This window comes from Podarcis filfolensis (genome assembly GCF_964270895.1).
Source record: "Podarcis filfolensis genome assembly, chromosome: 17".
NCBI classification, from domain to species: domain Eukaryota; kingdom Metazoa; phylum Chordata; class Lepidosauria; order Squamata; family Lacertidae; genus Podarcis; species Podarcis filfolensis.
This window is the reverse complement of record NC_139621.1, coordinates 13508795-13536691: the sequence shown is the minus strand read 5'-3', so window position 1 is coordinate 13536691 and position 27897 is coordinate 13508795. Positions and strand designations below refer to the sequence as shown.

The window sequence follows — 27897 nt, the reverse complement described above, 5'->3', positions numbered from 1 at the left end:
TGCTGGTCCCTTATTTTCAAATCTGCAAATTGACAGCTATGTCTTTCTGTTAATGGTGTGCCTGACAGTAACGCTTTGTCACTTGATTTTTGAAACTCACTGTCAGGGAATCAGGAGCAGGAGCACTGGGGAGAGAGGATTGGGAGAGCGAAGGGGAAGAATCCGAGGGCAGCGTAGGGGAGTATGACAGTGGCCCGAGAGATTCCATGAGCTTCTCCAGCGAATCAGAAGATTCCCAGAAGGGGGCGCCGATGGTCAGGGCAAGGGGGGTCCCAGGGGGGACGCACCAGAAACAAGGAGCCAGAGGGGAACCCCAAAGCAGCAGTGGAGGATCGGGACCAGTTTCCCCACCAGAGCGTAGTGGGGGGGAAGAGTCACATGTGTCAGGGGCAGTGTCTCCTCCAGAGAGGGAGTCAGGGCTGACCACGCCTCCAACGGAGGGGAGGTCAGTTGCAGCTAGCCTCCCCGAAGGGGGAAGCAGTGACAGCAGCAGTGAAACGGTCAGGAGGAAAGCTGCTGGCTGGGCGCGCGCGCCAAGTTCAAATGTGCAGGCGCGCGGAACAGCAGGAGACCCGGATGGGGAACCAGCTCCTAAAGCCCGCCGGAGGGAGGGAGAAGGCTCAGGGGAATCAGCGGGAGAAGAGGCTAGAAAGGGCGGAACCCCGGCGGGCAGGCGGACCCAGAGGAGGAAGGAGCAGCGGAGAAGGTGGAGCAAGGCTAGAATCTTAAATTGGTGTCAAGGGGGAGGAGACTCAGACGGAGCATCAACGGTCTGACACTTGAGATGTAGAGCTGCGGCTCTGGAAGTGAAACTGAACTTCAATAAAGACTTTTATACTTAACAACGAAGCAGCGTTGGTCCTTTGTGAGCTGGGACCTAGGGTAGCTCTGACACTCACACTCTTCTGTATTATTTTTTTTAAAATGCATCAGCCTATCCCATTTTCTATGCTTAAACTTGAGGACATGGGCCTATACCTGGTGATCTTTATAATGAAAGTCAACTAGTTTTGGAATTGCAATATTTTGATGACCTTTTTTTCCCTCTTGCAGGTTGCATGCCTGATTGGATTTGATGCTTGATTTGCATGACTCCTAACAATCAGTTTCTGGATTTGTCACTCAGCAAGCATGGCCCAGCCAACAAATATTAATGGCAGCTCCACAGGTAACTTTTTGCCTTATGAGAAGTAACCTCCCTAGTATAGCAAAGCTATACTAAGCCTATTGTTCAGGGCATTTTATTTTTTAAAAAATGTCATGTTCTTAAAATGCTGTGTATATGTTTATCCCCCCAAGTATTGAAATAGTATCATGAAACATCTCCCTACCATGTGGTTATTTCCATGTCAGGTTTGTCATGTCTGAATGGCTCATGCATGATGTCTGCATCCAAGTTATCCGGTGTATAAGTTGCATAACTGATAGCAGCAAACTGGCTTCTGTTTTTAACAAGAAGCAACAAATGACCTGGAATCGTTAAGAGAACTGCAAGCAGGGAGACTTATGGCACCATTATGAAGATTTGCATAACCAGAGTTAAACAGAGCATTCCTGGTTTTGTTTTTTCCTTGCCAGGAACAGAACATTTCTGTCAAAGGAAGTCCTGTAAAGCTCTATCAGGCATGGAATCTTTTCATTGTCATGATTCCCTCCCACTTGTGACATTATCCTTTTGCAGAGGTGCAACCTCTAGGGTCTGAATGCATTTACTGGGTTAGAAGGAGGAGTCTGTACAGGCTATGTACAAATGTGTTGTTGTTGTTTACAACATTTCTATCCTGCTTACTATCTTAAAAATATCTCTAAGAAAACTGAAGCATCAACGGACAACGTAAACAACAAAAATATTAGAAAAACACACAGTTGCACATAAAAATGTTACTTTGATACAAAGTTAGAAGTTCATTTTCTTTCTGATATACCCTTCCCCTCAGCCTCTGGGTTCCCACCCAGGGTCCAAACAAACATTGCCTTTCAAATGCCCATGGGTCATTTTTTCGTTTGTGCATAGCAGTTTGCAGTTGCACAACACCTTTGCATGAAAACTGCATTGTCTATACACACAGGTCAACATGTTTTCAAACTAGTGTGCAACTGTGTCCTCTGTTCCCCTTCGCTCCATTAGGCTTTCCACAGATAAACATTCTCGTATTCACAGTCTTTTGGAAGAGAGGCGCTGGGAGATGATCTGTTAATATGCCTCTATGCAGCGAATATATATCTCAGTGGTACCTTGGTTTAAGAACAGCTTAGTGTATGAACAACTTGGATCAAGAACGCTGCAAACCTGGAAGTAGGTGTTTTGGTTTGTGAACTTTGCCTTGGAATAAGAACATGTTCCGCTTCCTGTTGAGTGTGTTCCATTTGTAAATTGAGTCCCCCGCTGCTATGGGAAAGCACGCCTTGGTTTAAGAATGCTTTGGTTTAAGAACGGACTTCTGGAAAGGGATTTAGTTCGTAAACCAAGGTACCACTGTCTATAGAGGCAGCTAAGATACTACCGTGCTGCTTCCTATTTTGCTTCATTCAAAGACAAGTTGGACCTGGTGCTGGGGCGTGGCGCAGTCCTGTCCCAGCAGAAGGTAGCCCTTGAAAACGCCCCTGTGCTTGAGAAGTGCATTCTTGGCACAAAATGGATCATAACCGTTCCAGCAGAATGAGCTTTAGATTGACAAATGGTGTGTGACATGGGGATGATGTCTATACAGCACCCCATCAAGGCGTCTGCATCCAGCACTGAACACAAAACTGTCATGCAGTGTGTACACACCAATAGTTCGTGTGCCCCTCCTGTTGCAGAACTGGTTTATGTAGCAGTTTCCTTGTGCACCTCATTGACGACTCTGAAGCCATGCATTTGTGCTTTTTTTCTTCTGTCTGGGTGCACCAAATCTGAGAGAAAATTAAGCACCGCTAGCTGAATTACCTGATTTTATTATATTTATGTGTCCAACCAGAAAATATGATTCTAGACCCTCCTTCCTTCAGCTGCTGCAGGAAAACTTACTAGGGTAAAGGTAAAGGGACCCCTAACCATTAAGTCCAGTCGTGACCGACTCTGGGGGTTGCGGCTCTCATCTCACTTTATTGGCCAAGGGAGCCGGCGTACAGCTTCTGGGTCATGTGGCCAGCCTGACTAAGCCACTTCTGGCGAATCAGAGCAGCGCACGGAAATGCTGTTTACCTTCCCGCCGGAGTGGTACCTATTTATCTACGTGCACTGGTGTGCTTTCGAACTGCTAGGTTGGCAGGAGCAGGGACCAAGCAACAGGAGCTCACCCCATCGCAGCGATTCGAACCACCGACCTTCTGATTGACAAGTCCTAGGCTCTGTGGTTTAACCCACAGCGCCACCAACCAGAAAATATGATTCTAGACCCTCCTTTCTTCAGTTGCTGAGGGAAACTTACTAGGGTAGGATTAGGCAGTTACGATGTTCAAGAAGCCCTTCAACAAATATCCTACTGTAATGTAGTTTGAACTTTCCCCCCTCCTTTCTCTAAAAATGAATGTGTAGGATGTAACTTTAAATTTATAATTAGTAAACAAACATACCAATTTTAGTTGTGGTATCTCAGCCACTCAGGCAATGCATTTTGGGTGAGAATCTACTAACAAATCATGCCAAGTTGAAGTTCAGTGGAAGGGCTTCTGCAATGGGGCTTCCTCGCCTTTCCTCCCTCTGCAGCCTCCCTCCCCAAATAATTGACTTTGGGGGGGGGCAGTTGGGAGACTCCTCAGAACACACAGCAGAAAAGGAGGATCAGTCTTCTGCCAAGCTTAGTATGCTTGCCCAGGCAGAGAATTTGTAATAATGTGATATTGAATTCCACTTACGGTGTCTTTCCTGACTATTTTGAACATGAAAGATAGGCTTCAACTGATATTTGAACTCTTTAAGTATGGGGCGTGGGTGGCGCTGCGGTCTAAGCCACTGGGCCTAGGGCTTGCCAATCAGAAGGTCGGCAGTTCGAATCCCTGTGACGGGATGAGCTCCTGTTGCTCAGTTCCAGCTCCTGCCAACCTAGCAGTTCAAAAGCACGTCAAAGTGCAAGTAGATAAATAGGTACCGCTCCAGCGGGAAGGTAAACGGCGTTTCCGTGCGCTGCTCTGGTTCGCCAGAAGCGGCTTAGTCATGCTGGCCACATGACCCGGAAGCTGTACGCCAGCTCCCTCGGCCAATAAAGCGAGTTGTGCGCCGCAACCCCTGAGTCGGCCACGACTGGACCTAATGGTCAGGGGTCCCTTTACCTTTAAGTATACATTTCCATACACACACCCCAAATATATATAACAAGTTCATCTAGCTGTGTTTGGGAGGTATAAGGTTAAAACATATAAAACCAAATGGAGAAGGCCAAATTGATTTTAACCCTACGGTCTCCCTTCAGTTAACCAATCATGTCAGCCACAGAACTTCAGTACAGGACACCAGGTTGTGTCAGAGGAGGTGTTTGAAAAGGAACTGGAAGCCCTTTAGGGCTATTAGCTTGGCAGAAGTTGCTTTCAATTTTGGCATTCTGTTCAGAAGGCCGAGAAACTATTTTTTTACGTAATACAGAAGGAATTTTTCCCTTTGGGAGATAATCATTATGCATGGAATTTGTGGGGATGGATTTGCAGTGCAGCCGGAGTGTTGTCTGCAATGTGTTTCTTTATTGGTCAGGGACATATGAAACCAGATCTCTCTGCTTTGAATAATTCACACACCAGTTAGGCTGTTCCACTGTTTTAAGTGGTAAACAATATTGCTGCATGTGCAGCCACGTTACATATGCTGATATTTCTTATGACAAATGCATAAAAGAAATAAAATGGCCCCCCGTATCTCATTAAGAGTGACTTCTTTTTAAAAAAGCACAGCACCCAAACCAAAGGCTAACTAGGGTTCTGCTCTTCTGACACTGTCGGGACTTGCTTTGCATTATACACCCTTGAGCTCCCCGTTCCAACGTGTCATTCTTGGTTTTTTGTGTTTGTGTTTGTTCAGTTCATGAGCATTTCATAATAGCGTTCAACTCCCCGGCACGTCTGGTATTGGTTCTCTGCTGTGCCGGGTGAGGGAGTCTGGTCTCGTAATCCACAACTGGGCGTTGAGAGCATCGGAACAGGTTTCTTAATTGCCCTGTATTCAAAGAGCAGAAAGTCAAGCTAAACAGGCGGAGGGTTTTTCCTCTCCATGCTCTGAATCTATCGGGACGAAGACCAGAACGTTGGCTTACCGATTCCATTGTCAAGAGTGTCTGCTCATGGAGACGGTTGTAGCCCTTTGAACGGTAGGTTCCAGAGGGGTTGCAGATGTTTGGGAACTAATTTCATATGGTGGTGAGCAATGAGTTGTCGATTACACGTTTGGGGAGTAGACTTTTTCATTATGTGTGATCTTCTATTTTAGCCAGCAAGACTATACTGACTGGACTATGCAGGCAGGTTTTGAATTTCTATTCTGGCACTTGTGTTCCGTGTGCTTTGCACGTTGTGTTGTCAGAACATAGGGACGTGGTATGTGTTTGTGTCACTGTTGCTTTGAGGCAGGATTAACGGCAGTCGCTTTATTAGGCATGTAAGCTAAACAAGAACATGCTGTTAATAAGTCAGTTTTATAAGATTTGCAATGATGTCGGACACGTCTCATGCATACACTTAAAAGTTTCCTTAAATTTTGTAAGTTGAATTGGAGTAGATGGTGCAGCAGTAATCTGTTTAAAGATCTTAATGCGTGATGCAATTTTGATTTATTTCAATTAATCCTGGCAGTGTCACATGTAATGTTGTCTGCAATGGACCATCTATTCAGAATTCAGCTGGAACCTTCATGGATGCCTTAAATAAAGGGGCAGGAATCTCCAAAGTGGACTTATTTGGGGTGGGGAGGAAGGGACCTGTTTACTTGGACTACTTATGGCATGTGCTTGGACTATCTTATATCACTTCTTGCTGTGTGTGATATGATCCTAATTGAATTTTGGATGTGTTCTAAAGTGGAGTTAAATCTAAATATAAACATTTTAGTATCTTGTGCCCAGTTAAGCTTTCTTTTGCTTATTCGGATTGCTCCTGAAAACTCGTGTACACCTCTCCTCAAATCAATTTTGATGCTGCAAATGTCTTTAGTTACCACTTGGACTGGCTCCATCTTGTGGTATACCACATTAAAGAAAGTGAAAAGGTTTCTCCATAACCAGGCATTTGGCTGTTAAAGGCTTTATAGGTTAAAACCAGCACTTTGAATTGGTCCCGGAAACTAGCCAGCAGCCACTTCAGCCAGGACAGAATTGGTGTAATAGGCTCAAACCATCTTGCCCCAGTGACAAACCTGGCTGTTGAATTCTGCACCGGCTGGAGTTTTCGAACTGTCTCCAGAGACAGCTCCATGTATAACACGTTGCAGTAATCTAACCTAGAGCTTACCCGAGCACAGATGGCAGAACTTAGGCTGACCCTACCCAAATAGGGGGGCAGATGCCAAAGCTGATGGAAGGCATCAAAATTATTGTTGTTGTTATATTATATTTTCCCAACCACTCTGGGTATCTTCCAGCAAAATATTAAAAATAATAAAATGTCAAACATAAATGTTCGCGATACAGGGCTGCCTTCAGATGTCTTCTAAACGTTGTATAGTTCTTTATCTCCTTGACATCTGCTGGGAGGGCGTTCCACAGGGCAGGTGCCACCACCAAGAAGGCCCTCTGCAGTTCCCTGTAACCTCACTTCTTCCAGTGAGGGAACCGCCAGAAGGCCTTTGGCGCTGGACCTCGATGTCCGGGCTGAACGATGGGGGTGGAGATGCTCTTTCAGGTATACCAGACCAAGGCCATTTAGGGCTTTAAACACCGCCACTTTGAGGGAACTGCCAGAAGACCCTCGGAGCCCGACCTCAGTGTCCAGGCTGAATTGTGGTGCACCGAATTTTGGACTCAAGTGGTACAGTCTAGATTTATGCCACCACATTCTGCATCATAGGGTCTCTTTCTGAGGGACTAGGCTAAAGGGTTTATTCATGAAATAACCTTGAGGATACATGGGAAGCAGGAGCGAGCACCTCTTCCATGAGTTCATGGTAGAAGAAACAGTGCCCTAGGTCATGATACTGCAGTTGGAAGATGTCTGTAGTCAAGGTGGGAGGTGAAGACGACGATGGGGACCTAGCTGAAACCATCCATGGTTGGTTGTGACAGGCTGGGAAGGAGCAATTTAGGAGTGGAGCTTTTACACTGCCTTGCAGCAATATGTGGCTTGCAGAAATTATGGTTTTGTTTTATGAGGTTCAGGTTTATAGAGAAGCTCCCAGTGGCATGCACACTTGAGACTACAGAAGTGCTGGGCCTAGGCATTATTTTTTTTTTATTAAATATTTATTGGTATTTTCAAAAAACACACAACAAACAAAAACAAAAAAATAAACAAAATAAAAACAACACAAAAAAGCATATTCGAAACTAAACAGAAAAAAAAAAAACACATACAGTTTCTGATACTTATTTTCCTCAACCTTGTTTCTCAGACCTCCTCACACCTCCCCTTCTTGTATTCCAATTTAAATTGTCAATTCAGCAAGTCCTTAACTTATTTCTTCACCTTAACTTAAACATTTATTCTAACATACTGTTATTTTACTTTACTTCTTTTTTCCATTTCCTCCATTTATTTTTAACAGCCTTATTTTCACTTAATTTAAAAAAAAACAAAAAAAAAACCAATTTCACCTTATTAAAATTACACATCAATACTTATACCTCATTAATTTATTCTTAAACCTTTTTCCTAAGGTCGACCAAAATTTCCCTTCCACGGTTTACCCAATTTCCTTACCACTAACAAAATATAAAACAAACAAAGCAATGCAAATTATCCTTATGTACCCTTTGGATTCCCAACCTCCACCCACCCTTCTCCCGGTTCCAGTCCCCAACCAATATCCATCAGTCTTTATATTATTTATTTAGCCTGGAGATCTCAGGTCCGAGGCCCTTATGTCTCTCTCAGTTCCTTTCTGCCGGTCTCTTTGATAGACCTTGATGTTAAGCCCCAGGTCTCGGAGGGGCTCCGGCCCAACAGAATCGGTGTTGCTTCTAGCCAGTCCTCCATACTTAAAAGCAAAAGCAAAGCCTATGGGGTATTCCAACTCTTGTTTCAAATTTCTTTCAAATCCGAATGTCCCCACAGCTCCAGCTTCCACCTTCAACAAATTTATAATCCTCAGGTCTTCAGATCTCCTCAAAAGAGGATCTCTCCATTTTCCAAATTCCCAATCAAACCAGGCTTTCCGCATCCAGTTTTTATTGTCCTTTTTTATCATCATGTCAGGCCTCATATTGTAGCTCTCCTTTGACTCCTGCAAACCTCCATCTCCTCCTTCGTTTTCTTCAAAAAAAACATATTGCTCCATCGTGTCTACGCTTTCGGTTTCATTTATTTGTTCAGTTGAATAGGCTTCCTGTTTCAAATCCTTATCAGACTCCAAGCTGTTGTTTACTGTCCAGTGTAATAGCGATACCTCTGTAGACAAAGCATCGTACTCATCTTGTAAGTTTCCCAAGAGAACCAGTGCTCTGTCCAATTCTGCTTGGAATTTAGACACTCCAGCCATTTTTGTAATGTAGTATCCTTGTTACCCCTCTAGGGGGATTTAATTCCTTGATCTTCCTTTCAGCTCAAAAACCAAAAGTCCAGTTATTTTGTATCAACCTTATTTTCAACAAGTTATCCCGAATAAACCAGCAAAAACAGCAGAAACAATGTTCTCTTTTTCCAGCTGACAACTAGCTGACTAGCAGCTCACTTGACAGCTGTCAAAATCTTCCATGCAACAGGCTTTCTCATCGGACGTTCCCGGGTCTAGGGGGGGGTGTAGTTTCAGCTCCCAAAATTCTTTTTATCCTCCAGAATATCTTCTTATAATGTCCAAACCGTGAGGTCAGGATCTTTTGTTAAAAAAAGCAAGAAACAGATTCTCTCGACCTTAGCTGCCCAGTCCTTTGCTTTAAGTTGTTTACAAAGAGGGGGGGGTGGACTTCCTTTTTAGCCCCTTCCCGCTCGTTCCAAATCCAAGATAAGAAATTTTTTAAAGTTCCAATCTCCGTATTACTCACGGGTTGATGTTTTAGGATCCAATCACTCTTAGAAGAAGTTGGCGCTCTCTGTCAATGGCTTGCGGCTTCACTCCGTAGACGAGGGAGTACTCTCAGCACCACGCCTTACCCTGCCTCCGTTCCGAAGCCTTTAAAAAGGCTCCGTCGCGGATTGGGGGGGCGCAAATGGTGCCCGCCGAGTCTCTGTGTTCACAGGCATCCGCGCCTGTGATTTTAAGGGTCCCCGCTTCGCCGCAGCGGCCAGACCCAGACACTACGGAGCCGATTCCCTCCGGAGCTCGGAGGGAATCCGCCATTAAACAGTGGCACCAACCCGGAAGTCCTGGGCCTAGGCATTATTTTCTGCCACTTCTAACTGTGTCTCCTGGTCAGTTAGGTTTTTTACTTCCAAGTTTGTTCCCTGTTTGAAAAGCTAGCCGTTCCCTGAGGAGGAGGAGACACGTGGGCAAGTTGGGGCAAGGTGCTGTTAGTATTGGGGAGAGGCCTTGGAACGGGCCATTTAGAAATCACCTTTCTAAATACAAATTGGTGTTGTTGTTTTTTAAAAAAAGGTAACTTGGGTTCTTAAACCTGGAAGCATTACCGTAGTTTTCGCTCCAAAAGACGCACCAGACCATAAGGCGCACCTAGTTTTGGGAGGAGGAAAACAAGAAAAAATTATTCTGAATCCCAGAAGCCAGAACAGCAAGAGGGATCTGGCTTCTGGGATACCGTGTGGCTGTTCTGGCTTCTGGGATAACCGCGCCAAGCCTCTTCAGGGCAGCGGGATGAAGGCTCCCCCTGCCCGAAGAGGCTGCGTATGGCTAAGGCAGAAGCCAGGACAGCGCGTCGCTGAAGGGGCGCTGTGCCGTTTTCCCTCTCTGAGAGGGAGAACTGCGCAGCGCCCCTTCAATGAAGCTGGAGAAGGAACAGAAGGAGTCCCTTCTGTTCCTCCTCCGGCTTTGCATGACAGGCGCATCGCTGAAGGGGTGCTGCACAGTTCTGCGGAGAGAGGGAGAACTGCGCAGCGCCCCTTCAGCGAAGCTGGAGAAGGAACAGAAAGAGACCCTTCTGTTCCTCCTCCAGCTTCCAGGACAGAAGGGGCTCCGTTCCTCCTCCTGCTTCGCTGAAGGGGCGCTGCGCAGCTCTACCTCTCTGCGCAGCGCCATTCGCTCCATAAGACGTACTCAACATTTCCCCTTACTTTTTAGGAGGAAAAAAGTGCGTCTTATGGAGCGAAAAATACGGTATATACAAGTCTGCATAGGGCACAGAGGGGCACATTTCAAGCTGAAGAAAATGCTAAAGAATGTAAAAGCCATTGTCTTCCCACTTCATTCTTCCATAGTTATGTTTACAGCTTCACACTTATTTTAGTAACTCCCCCCGGTTGTCTTTCCTCCTCATATCTTTCCCTCTTTCTTGCTTCTCTTCATTCTCTGGGAACCTGGGAAAGATGCTGAAAAGCAGCTATAGAGGACACACCCTCCTGCTTGCAAGAATTTCAAAAGCATGTAGGTGTATTAATTAACTTGATAGCATCATTTGCCAAATGGAGCTGAGAAGGCACCTTTTGAAAATAGTTTGGGGCCTCTTTCGTGAAAACTCAGCAACAAAGAAGAAAGTCATCCGCGTTTTTAGTTTGTTGTCTCCATATAGAACTTGTTCGAAAGATGGTCTGAAGTGACTGTCAAATCCTTTGAAGATACTGTATACTATAATATTTAGTGCTGTTCACCATCATCAGAAAACTGTAGGTACACAGTGGATTCTTTTTACCAGCTAAGGAATGAGAGTGCTCTATAAGCACAAAGGCAATATTCGCACTCCTGTGGGAGACCCCCATTTGTGTGTGGACACCTTATACAACTAGTTTTCAGCCTTCAGATTTAACTTTGCAATCTTGATTGCATTTTAACTCCGCTTTGCCCAAAGGTTGCAAGAATCTTGCTTTGTAGCTCACTGTGAAGCAGATCAATATATAGCTGATCTTATCTTTTTAAGCCACAGAGGCTGGAAATGTCCAGCTTGTTTAGAAAGCTATCAGTCTTTTAAAGACCACGATCAATTTCCATCAAGATTCTGATTACCTAATTAAGGTGTAGTATTAATCTTAAATTTGGGGAGGTGAAGTGTGATGATGATGATGACGGATTTTATTATTTGCACCCCGCCCAACTGACTGGGTTGCCCCATATACTCTGGGCGGCTTCCAACATACAGTCGTACCTTGGGAATCCGTTCCAGAAGTCTGTTTGACTTCAGAAATGTTCGGAAACCAAAGCGTGGCTTCTGATTGGCTGCAGGAAACTCCTGCAGCCAATCGGACACCCCATCAGATGTTTGGCTTCCAAAAATAGTTTGCAAACCAGAACAGTCACTTCTGGGTTTGCGGCGTTTGGGAGCCAAAACCATGGAGAAATAACCTGTTTGAGAACCAAGGTACGACTGTATATAGAAGCACAATAAGACTTTACACGTTAAAAAGCTTCCCTATACGGGGCTGCCTTCAGATGTCTTCTAAAAGTTATATACTGTAGTTACTTGTCTTTTTGACATCTGACAGGAGGGCGTTCCACAAGTTGGGTGCTACTACCGAAAAGGCCCTCTGCCTGGTTCCCTATAGCTTCACTTCTTGTGGTGAGGGATTACATGAAGAAAATGAGGACCAAGTGAATGTTGTTCTACAGCATAGTTCTGCAAAAGAATGTTGGCCCGTGAAACTTCAAAATACCCTTGTTCAAAACACCTGGGAAAATGCACCTGTCCCCCAAATTTTAACGCTGTAGAATCTTCCTACTTTCTTTGTACTCTCAGCTCTCTAGTAAAAAGAATTGACTCATGCACTCAGTGAGTTTTCTGAGGGCTGGAATGATGACTGTAAACTTTCCCAGGCAGCTTGCACTGGTGTTTCCAAGCACTGAGCATTCAATGTTGCTCTACTTGTTTAGAGGTTAAGCAGAAGTGGAGGCTCCCGATTACTTATTGCAGGCGTGCGGGAGAGAAGAGGCCAGGCTTGTTGACCTCTCACTGAAACAATAGTTCAGAATGGAACATATGAATGCAGCCCGCGAATTATCCAAATCCTGTGGAAATTCTTTGGAACATGCAGAAGAGTCATACCCCGACCAAGTCCATTGAGACTACTCCCAAGTAAATGTGTACAGGATGGCAATGGAACTAAGGGTGGGCACCTGGCTGCTGACGGAACTTCTTCATTGTACAGTAGACTCTCTGGTTACGTTACTTTCAAGTAATGTAAACTTCAGGTTGCGAAAACTGCAAACCTGAAAGTATTTTACCAGGTTTCGCCGCTCGCACATGTGCAGAAGTGCTTTATCGCGCTGCGCGTGTGCACAGAAGTGGCACCTCTGAATACGGATTTTTCAGGGTGCGCACGGACCCCTGGAACAAATTAAATTTGTATCCAGAGTCTCCACTGTACAGTGATGTTGTGAGCTGCATCCCAGCCCCATAGCCTAGAGGAGAGGTCCTAGGAGTTTGAGATCTGCGCGGTGCCAGCCAAGGAGGTGAAAGACGTGAGAATAGTCAGTTCTAATGCTTTATTAAAGAACAGTATAGACTTACAGCCAAAGCAGCCTGCTGGTTCCCCTTTCTCTTACAGGTGCAAGCCTGCAGCAAGCAGGTACCGCAGCAAGGAGGTGGTTTGTCCGCACCCAGCCCAAAATTTATGAATTTTTTGTACAGTGGAGCAGACTAGATGGGAGCACAAGTGGCCGGTGCCCAACACATCACAGTTGTTCTCCCCTCTCTGGGCTCAGAGCCCAGTATCTCAGACCCACAGATAAGGATACCTTCAAACCAAACCAATTAAGCTGCATCAAAGCAAATGTATGAGCTCATTGCTATAGCAACTAGCAATTAATTGTGGGGTTATCTTGACTACCAACAGGTCACCTTTGGATCCACGCAAGTGGGGTGCAAACGTAGAGAATTGTGTCTGCCTTGAAGCTTTCATTTGGCAGTGTTTTAGGTGCAAATACTTCTTAGAAGTACTTCTTAGGATGTGGGTGGTGCTGTGGGTTAAACCACAGAGCCTAGGACTTGCCAATCAGAAGGTCGGCGGTTTGAATCCCTGTGACAGGGTGAGCTCCCGTTGCTTGGTCCCTGCTCCTGCCAACCTAGCAGTTCGAAAGCACGTCAAAGTGCAAGTAGATAAATAGGTACCACTCCAGCGGGAAGGTAAAAGGCGTTTCCGTGTGCTGCTCTGGTTCGCCAGAAGCGGCTTAGTCATGCTGGCCACATGACCCGGAAGCTGTACGCCGGCTCCCTCGGCCAATAAAGCGAGATGAGCACCGCAACCCCAGAGTAGGTCACGACTGGACCTAATGGTCAGGGGTCCCTTTACCTTTACCTTTTTACTTCTTAGAAGTAACATAGGTCGATAGCAACTGGGGGCTCAGCTCAACTGTACAGTAAACACTGAAACAAGATGTGGAATATTGTCTTAGATGGGTATGCTATTTTAAAGCTGCCTTCTCTCCGCCTGGAAAGTCTCCATAAGCTCAGTAACATATAAATTTTGAACCCAGCAGGAGTTGAGTTGAGTTTTAATCCAGTATCATCTCACAAAATAAAATTAACAGGCCAAAGATCCTAGCTGAGCTAATGTAATTATTTGCTTCCTTACCACTTTCTACTTGAAGTTCATGTGCATTTAGATTATATTTAAAAAGTTCCTCCCATAAGCAAAGTTCTTAGCTTTCACAGTTGTTCTCATGCTGATGTTTCAGAAATCTCTGTGCCTTCAAATGCAGTTCTCCTGTTTATTTGATACTTAGGTTTGCAATGTAGGCTTTCATATACCACATTCCCCCGCAAACCTACATGAGTCATGATGACTGATGAATACCCTAAAAGGATTTTTTGAAAAAAAAAATCCCTCATCTTAGTAGTCATCTGGGTGTCTTATCTGTAGCAGAGGTTTATTGCCTCCATCCTTCCTGCATATAGAAGTCTGGAGAATCAAAGAGCCTTTGGTGTAGGGTAGGACATAGAACTTGTGTCCTTCCTCCTTTCCTTTACGTTTCTCTGCATTGCATCATTTGTTCCCATTTTAGGAGGTCATTTAAAAATTAACCTGAGGATGAGATTGACCCAATATTGACGTTTTGCAGATAAAGCAGGATGGAAACAGTGACTAGGTGCATTTCAGGGAATGCTGTAACAGGGCACATTCTCTCTTGTCCCTCCCAGCATATGACATACATTGCAAAATTAATTGCGGCGTCTGAGGCTGTCCATTGGAGGAGCAGAACAAAGCCTGGTCTCTGTGCCATTTGTTGCAATACGCATGAACTCATTGCCCCACAAATTGTCTAGAGGTTCCTCACTGATGACCTCAGCTCTGTGAATATGCACTATATTCAAAGCAAGCTTCTCCTACTTAGAGATCATCATCATCATTTATTAAATTTGGATACCACCCTATCCCCCCAGGTCTCAGAGATGTGATAGCCTGGGGGCGGGGGAATCCAAACTGCTCCCTCCCAAAAAACTGAAAAATGTTGGACTATGAAATCGGAAAAGGTAGAGAAGCTTGTTTCAATTCGGGCAAACCTTCAGTTTTTAGAAAGTCGTGATAAATACGATGATAAATATGAAGATGTAGAAGAAGCGGAAACAGATAGCACATGACATTTAACCAGTCTTACTTTCTGAAATATTGAGTTTTGGCTCTCTGCCCTCTTCTTTTCACAGCTCTTTTTATGGAAATGAATGCTTTTCGTCTACTTGACACTGTGGAGCACAGAGGGAGACACTGGGTGGGAGTCAACACAAGTCCTAATCAGACCGGCTGAAGTTAATAGACATGACTAACTTGAGTTGATTAATTTCAATGGGTCTGGTCTAAGTAGGACTTAGTTTTCCACAATCCATAATTTCAGATCCATAGTAATTTTCATTTTTTGCTACAAAGGTCATGGTTTCTCCCGTTTTTATAATTGTTTGTCTACTCCTCATCAACCGGCAAAACAGTTCAGCGTCTTATAGCTCCATTTGTAACATTTAAAACAACAAATAAAAGGAAACTGAAATTGTAACTATTTACTGAATAAATTGTATTTTTTTAATATACCAAACATGGTGATTTAATGACAAACCAGATTATACACCCGTTCTATGTTACCCGAGTAACAGTGACTTTTGAGCCATAGAGGGAGCTAAACAAACATTGCATGCTTTTCATTTCCCCTCCCCACAATTTATAGGTTTTTCCTGAAACCCCACTCCCCCCCAAAAAAGCCTGTTTTCCCCATGACATCAAAATTTCAGGAAATTTTGCATTTCTCTTCCAGCTGCCTTGACCTCTGTATCGTACAAAGTTCCATGGACGTTCTCCTTGCTTCACACTCTTCTATAAGCAACCTGTCTTGTTTCTCTGCTCCCTTCAATGGGTAGCCCTTGAGTTCTTGGTCTCTCCTTTTCTAGGTCTCTAGATCATCAGGAGAAATTGATGATCAGTAGATGTTGTGTGGGAGAGGAAGATTAAGTGTGGAAATCAATTGCCCATTTATGAAATCTTCTCATGTACATTTTGCATATTAAGTGCATTTGCTTCTTGGCACCTATTGCTTGTTGGCACCTATTCTTACAGGGAGTGGATTCAGGAATAACCTGCTCACCTGTGCTTTTAAATATACAGCTTTTGTGTGAGATCATGGTTCTGTGATGTGTGAACTGCACAACTGGATCATGCTAGCACCTCTCTATTCTCACGTTTTTTGTCACAGCCTAGTTATCTGTACAGTGGAACCACGGTTGTCAAACATAATTCATTTCGGAAGACCGACTTCCGAAACATTCGACAACCGAGGCGCAGTTGCTGGCCAGCAAAATCCATTGAAAAAGTGGAGAAGCCGTTTGACTTCCAAGGTGCATTTGAAAATGGAAGCATTTGCTTACAGGTTTTCGGCGTTCGAAAGCCGAAACGTTCAACTTCTGAAGCGTTCGACAACCCAGGTTCCACTGTACTTTTTTGTGTGTTAAGGAATGCATCAGTTTGGACGCGGGTGGTGCTGTGGGTTAAACCACAGAGCCTAGGACTTGCCGATCAGAAGGTCAACGGTTCGAATCCCCGCAACGGGGTGAGCTCCCATTGCTTGGTCCCTGCTCCTGCCAACCTAGCAGTTCGAAAGCACGTCAAAGTGCAAGTAGATAAATAGGTACCGCTCCGGCGAGAAGGTAAACGGCGTTTCCGTGCGCTCCTCTGGTTCCCCAGAAGCAGCTTAGTCATGCTGGCCACATGACCCGGAAGCTGTACGCCGGCTCCCTCGGCCAATAAAGTGAGATAAGCGCCGCAACCCCAGAGTCGGCCACAACTGGACCTAAAGGTCAGGGGTCCCTTTACTTTCCTTATGCACCGGTTGTTGAGGCTGTGAATGAATTGTGAGATGGCACTTTGTTGTGAAACTCCTTTAGGGCTGCAGATTTTCAGGAGAACTTTGAACTGGGTTCCTTTGCACAACATGATTTGCATTGGAACGTTTCCTGATGAGAGCGATATCATTTAACACATTTATTTTACTTGTCTCTAGTGAACCAGGCTAGAAAAACTGCCCACCGTTAATGTTTTTGTCTCAGTACACCATAGATGTTTGACCTGAAATATGCTTCTCTCGTGTATCTGCTGGAGATAATCCCCTGAAAAACATTAATTAAAGCTTTGAAACCGCCAGCCTTGCCTAATACTGCACTTGCAATTGGCAATTGTTAATAATGCACTTATGGGATGGAAAATTTTCCGTGGGAAAAGAAAACACTGAACATTTTTCAGTGAGATAATTGGTCTAAAAAAACCAATAATTATTGAAAAAGCACAGTGCCTAGAGTGCAGTGCCTAGAGTATTATATGTAGGCTGCAGGCACCCTCTACCTTAAAAGCAATGCCCCCTACCCCTAAGAGGATTCTGGGAACTGTAGTTTATCCCTCACAGAGTTACAGTTCCCAGCAACCCCCTGAGCTACTACGGTGGCCAAGATTTGAGAGAACACACTTTGAATATAACACGTGGACACTGCCTATTCCCTATATTCCAGCCTCCACAATTTCACAGGGTTGTCGTAAGGATTAATGGGAAGGGCAGGTCATAAATGCTGCCCTGAGCTCCTTAGAGGAAAGGTGGAGTAAACAGGTAACAAGCTAGTACAGTGGTGCCTCGCAAGACGAAATTAATTCGTTCCGCGAATTTTTCCGTCTAGCGAATTTTTCGTCTTGCGAAGCACGAAATCCCATAGGAATGCATTGAAAATCAATTAATGCGTTCCTATGGTCAAAAAAAGTCCAAACAAAGCCAAATTTGGTACAACAAGAGTTTATTAAGTGCTCTTTAAAGTCACACATACTGTAAAGAGCATTTCAAAATTCAAACCCAGAATTTTTTTTAAAAAAACAGCAGAGTGGCCCAATGGTCACAGAAAATCATAAAAATGCAGGGGGGGAAAACACAAGCTTCCAGATTCTTGCAAACCCCTCCCCAACTGTTCCCCCAGCAACCCAGCACACAGAAATTCAAATCCAGAATTTTTTTAAAAAAACAGCAGAGTGCCCCAATGGTCACAAAAATCATAAAAATGCAGGGGAAAAACACACAAGCTTCCAGATTCTTGCAACCCCTCCCCAGCACCAAGTCCTTGAATTCCAAACACCCCAACCCAAAATTCAAAACCCCCCAAAAAAGTTTTAAAAGCTTAACTTACCAAATGGCTGCAAAAGAAGTTTTGGAAAAGCTTCAAAAATCACCAAAGTCTTTAAAAACCTGAAAAAAGGCTACTATGTACACTGCGTTCTATGAGTTGCTCCTCAAAGTCAAGTCGCAACTGTATTAACGGTGTTAAGAAAAAGGAAACAAACTTGCAAGACGTTTTCGTCTTGCGAAGCAAGCCCATAGGGAAATTCGTCTTGCGAAGCAGCTCAAAAAACGGAAAACCCTTTCGTCTAGCGAGTTTTCCGTCTTGCGAGGCATTCGTCTTGCGGGGCACCACTGTACTGCCTTATTACGTAACTACTTCTGCCCAACTCAGCGGTCGCTACCTGGTGGCTCTGAGGCTGGCCTGGAGGCTTCCGGTGGTTTTGTTTGGCGTGGACATTCCACCTGTGGGTGTCAAGGTGGAAGACTTTGTGACTGCAGAGCTTACCTTTGTGGAGGAGGATGAGAGAGGTAGGGATTTTGAAGGTGCCTGTGAAATGAAAGTACAGTGGCCCCTTGGTTCTCAAACTTAATCCGTTCCAGAAGTCCATGCCAAAACCAAAGCATTCCAAAACCAAGGCGTGCTTTCCCATAGAAAGTAATGCAGAATGGATTAATCCGTTCCAGACTTTTAAAAGCAACCCCTAAAACAGCAATTTAACATAAATTTTACTCTCCAGCGAGAACATTGATCCATAAAATGAAAGCAATGATCAATGTACTATACTATAAAATTAATAAGACAGTATTGTAGATGATTTTATTTTTTTAAATTCTTACCTGCACTGATGATAGTCATTGTTTGGCTGGGGGTCTTTTATCCATTTCCACAGTCGCACAATCAGTCAATCAGTAGCTGAACTGGGTTCCACACAGTAACAAAAACAAATGAACCGAAAAAGCCTCAAAAACAAAAACGCAAAATAAATAGCAAAAACAAAAAGGCTAAACTTAATCAGTTCTGGAAGTTTGTTTGACTTCTGAAATGTTCAAAAACCAAGGCACTGCTTCTGATTGGTGCAGGCGCCCCAGAAACAATAGCCGACAGCCGCATCAGATGTTCAGCTTCTGAAAAATGTTCGAAAACAGAACACTTCTGGGTTTTTGGCATTTGGGAACCAAGGCGTTTGAGAACCAAGGTACCACTGTATTTCACTTGAAAGCCCTTTGCCATATATGCAGGTTTAGGGTTCCGTTCTAAGGGCCATGAGTGGCCAAAAGAAAAAATCTCACTCAAAGTGTGCCGTGAATCTCTCTCTCAATAGTTTCCCAGTGGGCATGTTCCCAGAAATGTGTCCCTTATTAGACTTTATGGAAGATGGCAAAGAGAGTGTATTCGCTGCTGTGTTTGTCTTCTGCTTTGGAAAACCTCTTCTCCTCCCTTTGGCAGAATTGACAGGGTCCTCTCCATACACCGAACCATCTGTTTATTGCAAGCATATTAGATTTTCTGTCCTAAAGAACTATTTGCTCCCCTTGCTTTTGTTTTGAATGGTATCAGGATGTGGTGACCTGGCTGCCTAGTGCTCACTCCTAAAGGCTAAGAGCAAAACCAGGACCCCGGAAGATTGAAAATAAAAAGACGTGATCTATATGAATTGACTTTAATAATCATCTGGCTAAGAAATGACCTGATTTCCTCCCTAACTTTATATAAAATATGGTTGTTACTCTCATTCTATCAACAAAAACTGCAACAACATTCCTCTTCTCCCCCCCCCCCCCCCCAGATTAGGACTCAGGGTGGTTTACACAAATTAAAACAACACAGATAAAATACAGAAGGCTAAACAGATGGTTGAGAGCAATGCGGTGGATATTTTTTGAATATTTTTGTTTTAGTACAGGAACTGCTTTGGTTGTCCAGCCAGATGGCCAATACAGAGAAAAAGATTCTTGGTTCTTTCAGTACCATCAACCATTTAGTACCATTTTCAGGCTAGAGTATTGTACCATTGTGGCCTTTTCTGAGAAACAGTTTTCAACAGACTCGTTCTAAGGAGCTCCTCAAGTTGAGTTTGGTCTCCCAAGCTTTTAAATGCAGATATTGTATGGATTTTGAAGTATCTTTTATTTCAGCAAATATTTCTGGAAAAATAATTTTATCTGGCCTCTTCTAATATTTTTACTGCCTTGTGTATGATTCATAAATATTCGAAACGAGAAAATACCTGCCTTAAAAAGGACTGGGAGCTGCAGTCTAGGAGCATGGAGTTTACTGGTGACGCCAGCGCTTTTTCTCCTTGTCATCAGATCCAAGTGGAGCAGCAACATTTTTGAAGAACTATTTGAAATGAATTATGGACAGCAATAGCGGAAATGAGCTTAAACCAGATAAGAAACAGGTGACTAGGACAGGAAACACAGCAGACGGGTTGGCCAGGAAAATGGTGGTTCTGGGTGCGAATGTTCACTCCCTAAAGGGCCAGATTTGTGCCCTGAGGGAACCAGCTTGCTCCTCTAGTCGCAGATTGTAGCCTGAGGGGCTTATTACCAGCGTCAGCTGGTTTGCCAGCTACACCATTGATTCAGGATTCAGGTTGAATCCTGACAAGACAGAAGCACTGTTTCTGGGGGACAGGGGCAGGCAGGTGTGGGGGACTCCCTGGTCCAGAATGGGGCAACTGTGCCCCTGAAGGACCAGGTGCGCAGCCTGGGAGTCATTTTGGACTCAAAGCTGTCCATGGAGGCGTGGGTCAATTCTGTGTCCAGGGCAGCTGTTTACCAGCTCAATCTGGTACGCAGGATGAGACCCTTCCTGCCCGCAGACCTTCTTGCCAGAGTGGTGCATGCTCTGGTTGTCTCCCACTTGGAATAATGCCATGCGCTCTACGTGGGGCTAACTTTGAAGGTGATCCAGAAACTACAAGTAATCCAGAATGCGGCAGCTAGACTGGTGACTGGGGGCGGCCGCTGAGACCATATAACACCTGTCCTGAAAGACCTACATTGGCTCTCAGTATGTTTCTGAGCACAATTCAAAGTATTCGTGCTGACCTTCAAAGCCCTAAACAGCCTCGGCCCAGTAGACCTGAAGGAGCATCTCCACACCCATCATTCTGCCCAGACACTGAGGTCCAGCTCCGAGGACCTTCTGGTGGTTCTCTCCCTGTGAGAAGTGAGATTATAGGGAACCAGGCAGAGGGCCTTCCCAGTGGTGGCACCTGCCCTGTGGAATGCCCTCCCTTCAGATGTCAAAGAAATAAACAACTAACTTTTAGAAGACATCTGAAGACAGCCCTGTTTAGGGAAGCTTTTAATATTTGATGATTCATTGTATTTTAATATTTTGTTGGAAGCTGCCCAGAGTGGCTGTGGAAACCCAGCCTGATGGGTGGGGTATAAACAAATTATTATTATTATTATTATTATTATTATTATTATTATTATTATTATCATTATTATTATCACTACTACTACAGTGGTACCTCGGGTTACATACGCTTCAGGTTAAATACGCTTCAGGTTACAGACTCCGCTAACCCAGAAATAGTGCTTCAGGTTAAGAACTTTGCTTCAGGATGAGAACAGAAATTGTGCTCTGGCGGCAGCGGGAGGCCCCATTAGCTAAAGTGGTGCTTCAGGTTAAGAACAGTTTCAGGTTAAGTATGGACCTCCGGAACGAATTAAGTACTTAACCCGAGGTACCACTGTACTACTAAAGGACCAGGCTTGTGCCCCGAGGGACCCAGCTTGCTCCTCTAGTCACAGATTGTGGCCTGAGGGGCTTATTACCAGCGCCAGCTGGTTTGCCAGCTACACCATTGATTCACACGGAAAGACGTGAATGCTGTTGGTCATGCCAACATGCCAATGCCGTTGGTCATTTCCACTTTAAACCCTTGGAGTTTGTGCAGAAATGTGCTGCTGTTGCTGCAGAGTTCTTGGCAGATAATTTGGAAACGGTTGGTGGGGGGGGCTTGATCTTGTGAAACTGTGTTGCACCCCTGAACCCTCTTTCTGACTGCGGGAGTTTGGTGTAGAGCACAATGTTCCTTTGCAAACAGTTCAAACCAAAGTCACTAAAACATATTTCCAAATTCTGATACTTTCCTCGAGATAAGGGCATCTCTCGAAGCCCCTACACTTTGGACTCTCTCAACAGCTGACCTACACTGGAAATTATCTACTAAAAACAAAACAAATCAGTTAATATTTTCCTAATCTGCAATATCGACGAAAAGATGGAAGAGATTTAGTTGACATTTTCCAGAAATTGATTTGTTATGGTGCTGTGAATGTCGGATATCTGGGCCTGGGCACACCGTTAGATTGATAACGTAATGTTTGAAAACTAAAATAAATGCATGTGCAAGGAAGCTTTTTTGACAGAGTAGCTCTGGGAAGGTTGTCTTTTTATTTCGGACAAATTTCCCTCCCCCCTTTAGAAAGCGCACTTGTCTCATTTTTGGCCGCATCCTTCAGCAAAATATTTTTGCCTGCCTCCCAGGCGGAATAAAGCTTTTATTTTTAGCCTCCAAATTGCAAGCTGGGCTGGACAAAAGGGAGCAAAAACAGACTGCATGTGGCAAAGGAAACCAGAATTATTTGAAAGCAGCCTGTGGTACGGTTAAAAGGGAGACAATTATCCCGACCGTATTATTTCCGCGAACCTTTCTTTGCCTGCGATGGGAGGTGGGGTCAAAAGGGGAAGGAATGAGGAGGGCGAGAGGAGTCCCGCTGCCTTTTCTTCCCCTCTTGTCTGATTTGGCTTGTTCAACATGATCAGAGGAGTGCAACTCTTCGTGGTTCACATGATGCGACCTCCTGCCATAGAGCTGTTTTTCTGAAATCCAGCTCTTCTGAACAGCAGCCGTCTACGTTTGATGGTGCAGCGAATGATGTTGCACAAGCCGGGAGAGGTTGCGCCGTGGAGCTCCATTAGCCGAGCCTGGCAGGCAGGGGAGAATTTTGTCAGGAAATTCCAAATGAGTATAAATAAATTCTCCTCAGCGAGCCTTGGGCTCCTTGCCTGCTTATGTGTCAGAAGCACATATTCCCTGCAAAGCTAAGGAAAGTCTGCCTCAAGCCAAACTTCCTGCAAGGAAAACACACGGCAACTTTCTGCTCTTCACAGAATAAGTAAGTAACGCTGGCAGATTGGGGGTGGGGGATGAACGACTTAAATTTTAGGGAATGTAAGTTCGTAACTTCTGTTGTTTCATTGCCCTCCCCCCCAAAGAATTATCTGCTCCTACCTATGCTGGCTGGTTGCTTTTCTCACTGCGACTTTTAACATAAAGATAGCACTGTTCTCTCAGACAAAGTAACTCTGTTAGACTAATGGGCATAGGAGAGTGCCTATTTCCAGTTTACCTCTGCAACAGCCGAGCGTGTCTCTGTTTTTAGCCTGTTTTCCCCTCACTTAACACAACTTCCATCCTCTAAATGAATGTTTGCATGTTCGTGTACCTTTTTTTTCTAAAAAAAGAGTTAATTCTCAACTTTAATGTGCCGTTTCTGCTTGGACATAGCAAGGTATGTGAGAGATGGTGGGTATCTCTAAGGGAAACATCTCAATGCTTCTGTTCTGAGGCATTCTTGAAGAGTTTATATTTTCTTTGCCTGTGGCATTATAGTGTGTTAGGAGATAGTATGTCCTTTAAATCAAGTTTAACTGAGCAGAGTGAGCTATCTTAACCTAGGGAACAAGCTGGATATATTTTCTTTTTCTTTCTTTTGAAAAAAGTAAGTTGTTTTCAGGCAATTGCTTTGATAATGAATAGCTTGTGTTGTAAATTACCAAGCATTTTCCACATAGCTAAACCTGAGCAAGGAGTGCTTGTTCACCTTAAGGGGGAAAGGGGATGGGAGAGGAGTATTTTCTGAAATTATAAAATTACTGACCTTGTTATTGGCATAAGGAGGTGCTCAAATGCAGCGGCCCAGGACTCTGAACACTCAACAGGAATGCAATTAACCAAATGTGATTGTACGTCTGGAATACCTTGGTGCCCCTTATCATTTGTGAGCACATTGCAAACTTACTGCCTGTTCATACAAACCTTTTCCCCCTCTCTTTGGAATACTTCTCTTTAAAAAAAAATCCAGCACAGAACTCCCAACAGAATGTGTTTGAGTGAAGTCTTTGACATATCCACGTTTCCCAGGAAGAAGTTGTTGTCGTCTCGGGAATGTTTAGTTTTCTGGAAGGCTTATATTCCCTTGCCATGCCTGCTCCATTCCTGTGGTTTGTTTCCATGAGGGAGGAAGGTGATGGTTTTAAGGTCTCATTCAGAGCAAGCCGATTTCAATTCTTGATGGCCCAGCCAAAGTGAGAGTTTTGAGAACTTTGAGGAGTTGGTACTGCACAGATTTCTGTCTTCTGCAAGCAGTGAAGGCAAATTTTTCTGAGTCAGAGTGGCTAGCCAGGTCTCAAGGCTTCAGCAATGCAGAACTGTGAGAACAATGTGTGTTTCTTTTCATTAATCCTCTCCGAAATAGTGCCTCTAGACCAGGGGTTGCCAACCCAGTGCCCAGGGGCATTGTGGAACCTGCATAGCATTTTGCTGGTGTTCCCCTGGGCAGGTGCCCAAGGCTCTGAGCTTGCTTTCTTCTTTTTCAAAAGCAAGTCTGTAGCCCTCCCAGAAAGAATGTTGTCGGGCAAAATGTGAAGGAACCTTGTAAGCAAATGATGAGAGTCAGTGTCGAGCGTCTACCTTTGCATATTTTTCCTGGTACTGAGGAATGTTCTCTGTTGCTAATAGACAGCAGTAGCGTGTGTGTGTGTAAGATCAGTATTGTGTGTTCTCCACAAACAAGACAAGCAGGAGATAGCGGACTTCCTACAGAAAGCATAAGGCTATCTTAGGAATGGCTCTCTTTGCATTACGCCACACGGCTCGTTTTATTTATTTATTGAAAGGATCTGTATCCCTCTCTTCAGCCAAAAAGGCTCCCAGAACATAGTTATTACACACACACACACACACACACACAAACACAAATTATTTTGCGACTGGCACTCCTGAAGCACTTTCAGATAAGAATGCATCAATGTCAAACATCTAACTAAAGAGACCTACCCATTTTCTTTGAGATTTTTGCACACTCAAGGGCAGTGCTTTGTTTGAATATGCAAAAAAGTTAAAGTAGTGATGACTGTTATTACCTCAGATATACTAGCCAAATGAGCATGATTTTTACAGTTATGCCTTATTTGATTGGGCACCTTTTTTTAAAACAAAAGTTACAATTTATTCAAAAGTTACAATACAGCTTTTTCCGCTGCCATAATACCACAGATTTTTCTTGTTTGGGGAAGGGGGAAAGCGAGTTTTAATGTCACAAATTTGTTTTGTGCTGCCTTCTGGCTGGAAAGACCCCCCAAGATGGCACTCAGAGGATAAAACAATTCTTTAAAAAAAAAAGGCAGCACAAAAACACAATTTAAGGTAAATTTAGAAACAGCAAGATCTCTCATCTACTTAAAACTAAAAATCGAAAACTCAAATTACATCCTACCCCAAAGTTCTACAGAATAAATATATATGAAATCTCCATACACTGCAGGGGGGAACCAACCTTTAATGACATCTCACTTAATCTTTATCACGCGTACTTTTTGGACTTTTTTTGCAAATATCTCAGAGAACAATTTTACATATTAAGAACTGAGAGGAGCCCTGTCAGAGCTGCAAGAATCTATTGCTCCCTCCCTCCATCCCATAATGTTGGTATACTGCTTATTATGCCTGCATTCAGCACAACTCTTTGCTCTCAGTACCTACGGTCACAGTTTCAGCACTTGAAATCTGTGAGCCCATGTTTGCATCCTTCCAAGAAAATAACAAGTGCGGCTAATCCTAATATGGTAGAAGCTAAAAATAACCCCTTAAGTAGGAGAGAAAGAGGCCGTTTTATGGTCTTTTAAGTGCTTAAGCAAAGCAAAGCAAACAGTGAAATAGAACTTGACAATCATTGCACCAAAATTGCTCCAGTTCAGAAGTTGCCAGCAGTTCAAGTAAATAGGAGGGTTGTTCGATAACCTAAAATACTTTGCCAAAGAAATTCTCTTCTGGACCTGGGAAGAAAAGTGCCCAGGAGTCCCAGAAATGGAATAATATTGCAGGAGTATCTGCTTTTTGTATAGCATATGCGACAGAGTTATAAATTGTATAAATTTAAAATTAATTTTGAAATTTAAAATTTGCCAATCTTAATGATACAATATGGTTCTTTCCTTAAGATTAGATCTTTTGAAATGTAATCTTTTGAGTGTCTGGAGGCGGTTAGAGGATGGATGGCGGCTAACAGATTGAGGTTGAATCCTGACAAGACAGAAGTACTGTTTTTGGGGGACAGGAGGCGGGCAGGTGTGGAAGACTCCCTGGTCCTGAACGGGGTAACTGTGCCCCTGAAGGACCAGGTGCGCAGGCTGGGAGTCATTCTGGACTCACAGCTGTCTATGGAAGCGCAGGTCAATTCTGTGTCCAGGGCAGCTGTTTATCAGCTCCATCTGGTATGCAGGCTGAGCCCCTACCTGCCCGCGTACTGTCTCGCCAGAGTGGTGCATGCTCTGGTTATCTCTCGCTTGGACTACTGCAATGAGCTCTATGTGGGACTACCTTTGAAGGTGACCCGGAAACTACAATTAATCCAGAATGTGGCAGCTAGACTGGTGACTGGGAGCGGCCGCCGAGACCATATGACACTGGTCTTGAAAGACCTACACTGGCTCCCAGTACATTTCCGAGCACAATTCAAAGTGTTGGTGCTGACCTTTAAAACCCTAAACGGCCTCGGTCCAGTATACCTGAAGGAGCGTCTCCACCTCCATCGTTCTTCCTGGACACTGACGTCCAGCGCCGAGGGCCTTCTGGTGGTTTCCTCACTGCAAGAAGCCAAGTTACAGGGAACCAGGCAGAGGGCCTTCTCGGTAGTGGCGCCCGCCCTGTGGAACGCCCTCCCACCAGATGTCAAAGAGAAAAATAACTACCAAACTTTTAGAAGACATCTAAAGGCAGCTCTGTTTACGGAAGCTATTAATGTTTAATAGCTTATTGTATTTTAGTGTTTTGTTGGAAGCCGCCCAGAGTGGCTGGGGGGACCCAGCCAGATGGGTGGGGTATAAATAATAATTATTATTAACCGTGATTATCCTCCTCTAGCAGTTGACGTTACATTACTTGCGATCTGACAGCGCGTGTCCCTTAAGAGACCAAAGCATTGGGGGGGGCCCTCATGTCAAGATGACACGATGGGGGGCCCCCAAGTGCTTTGATCTCTTCATCACCTTTGATGGAAAAGCATGCACTTAAGAGCTACTTTGGAGCCCCCAGGTGTGTCTCCATTAATTAAAAGCGGGGCTTCTTACGCTGAAAAAAGGAAGCCATTTGGAAAGAAACGAAGTCGTCCCTCTTTTCCCTGTCTCTTCTGTTCCCCTCCGTGCCCACAGGGTTGCGTTTGTGGACGTTGACACTCAACAGTCCCACGAGGCACAATTTTGCAAGGTGCATTGGGGACATTGTCCTCTAGTCAAGCCACCTAGCTAAGGCCAGAGTCCAAACCTCTCTAGCTTTGTCAAGTAACTGCCGGATGCCAGGGGACTGCCATCAGAACAGGGGAGGGAGGCAGAGGGGACGTTGGGATACAGGGAGCGTCCGAAACTCCTGAGGAGCAGTTCCTCTTCCAGCTGTGGGAAAAGCCACACCTCCAGTGGAGAAGGGGCCAGCCAAATGAGGAAAGGGCTCAAGGGTGCTGCTGAGAGCAACAGCGCCTCACCTAGCCAGGCTGGCCAGGAGGGACGCACGCCACTTCTGTCGCCCAGCTTGCGCAGAGGGGTGAAACGCAAGGAGGGGAGGCGGAGGTTTGGGGTGTCAAAGTTCTTATGTTGGGGGAGAAGCCAGAAGGGGCCACTCCCGAATTCTGCAAGTGACTAAGACAGCCATGAACTTTGTGGATCTGCACTGTAAATAGTTTGCACAATAAAACCTGTAAAAGACAGGTCGGAGTCCTGCCTGGTTACTCACGAGCAACCACCACCACCATCTGACACCTGCTATCTTCTTGTGGGCAATCCTTGGGCACCGCGGTGGTGGGCAACAAGGCTGAGGGTGGAGGTGATCGGATTAAGTGGCAACCCAGCCCAGGGAGCGTATCTTTTTAAT

The 27897-nt window shown here is 44.6% G+C and overlaps 1 protein-coding gene across 6 annotated transcripts in view; it reads left to right on the top strand.

The window, feature by feature from the left end:
- Positions 1-27897, top strand: part of KANK1 (KN motif and ankyrin repeat domains 1) — a 126247-nt gene that overhangs the window by 69922 nt on the left and 28428 nt on the right. For 3 of the 6 annotated variants that reach the window (XM_083592863.1, XM_083592865.1, XM_083592864.1), the window contains exon 2: positions 1054-1168. In XM_083592863.1, coding sequence (XP_083448989.1) covers positions 1132-1168 — 37 coding nt within the window. In that variant the 5' untranslated portion in view covers positions 1054-1131. Of the gene's footprint in view, positions 1-1053; positions 1169-4831; positions 5430-22016; positions 22871-27897 lie in introns of those variants that run through there. The other 3 variants (XM_083592866.1, XM_083592869.1, XM_083592867.1) reach the window with 3 other exon arrangements.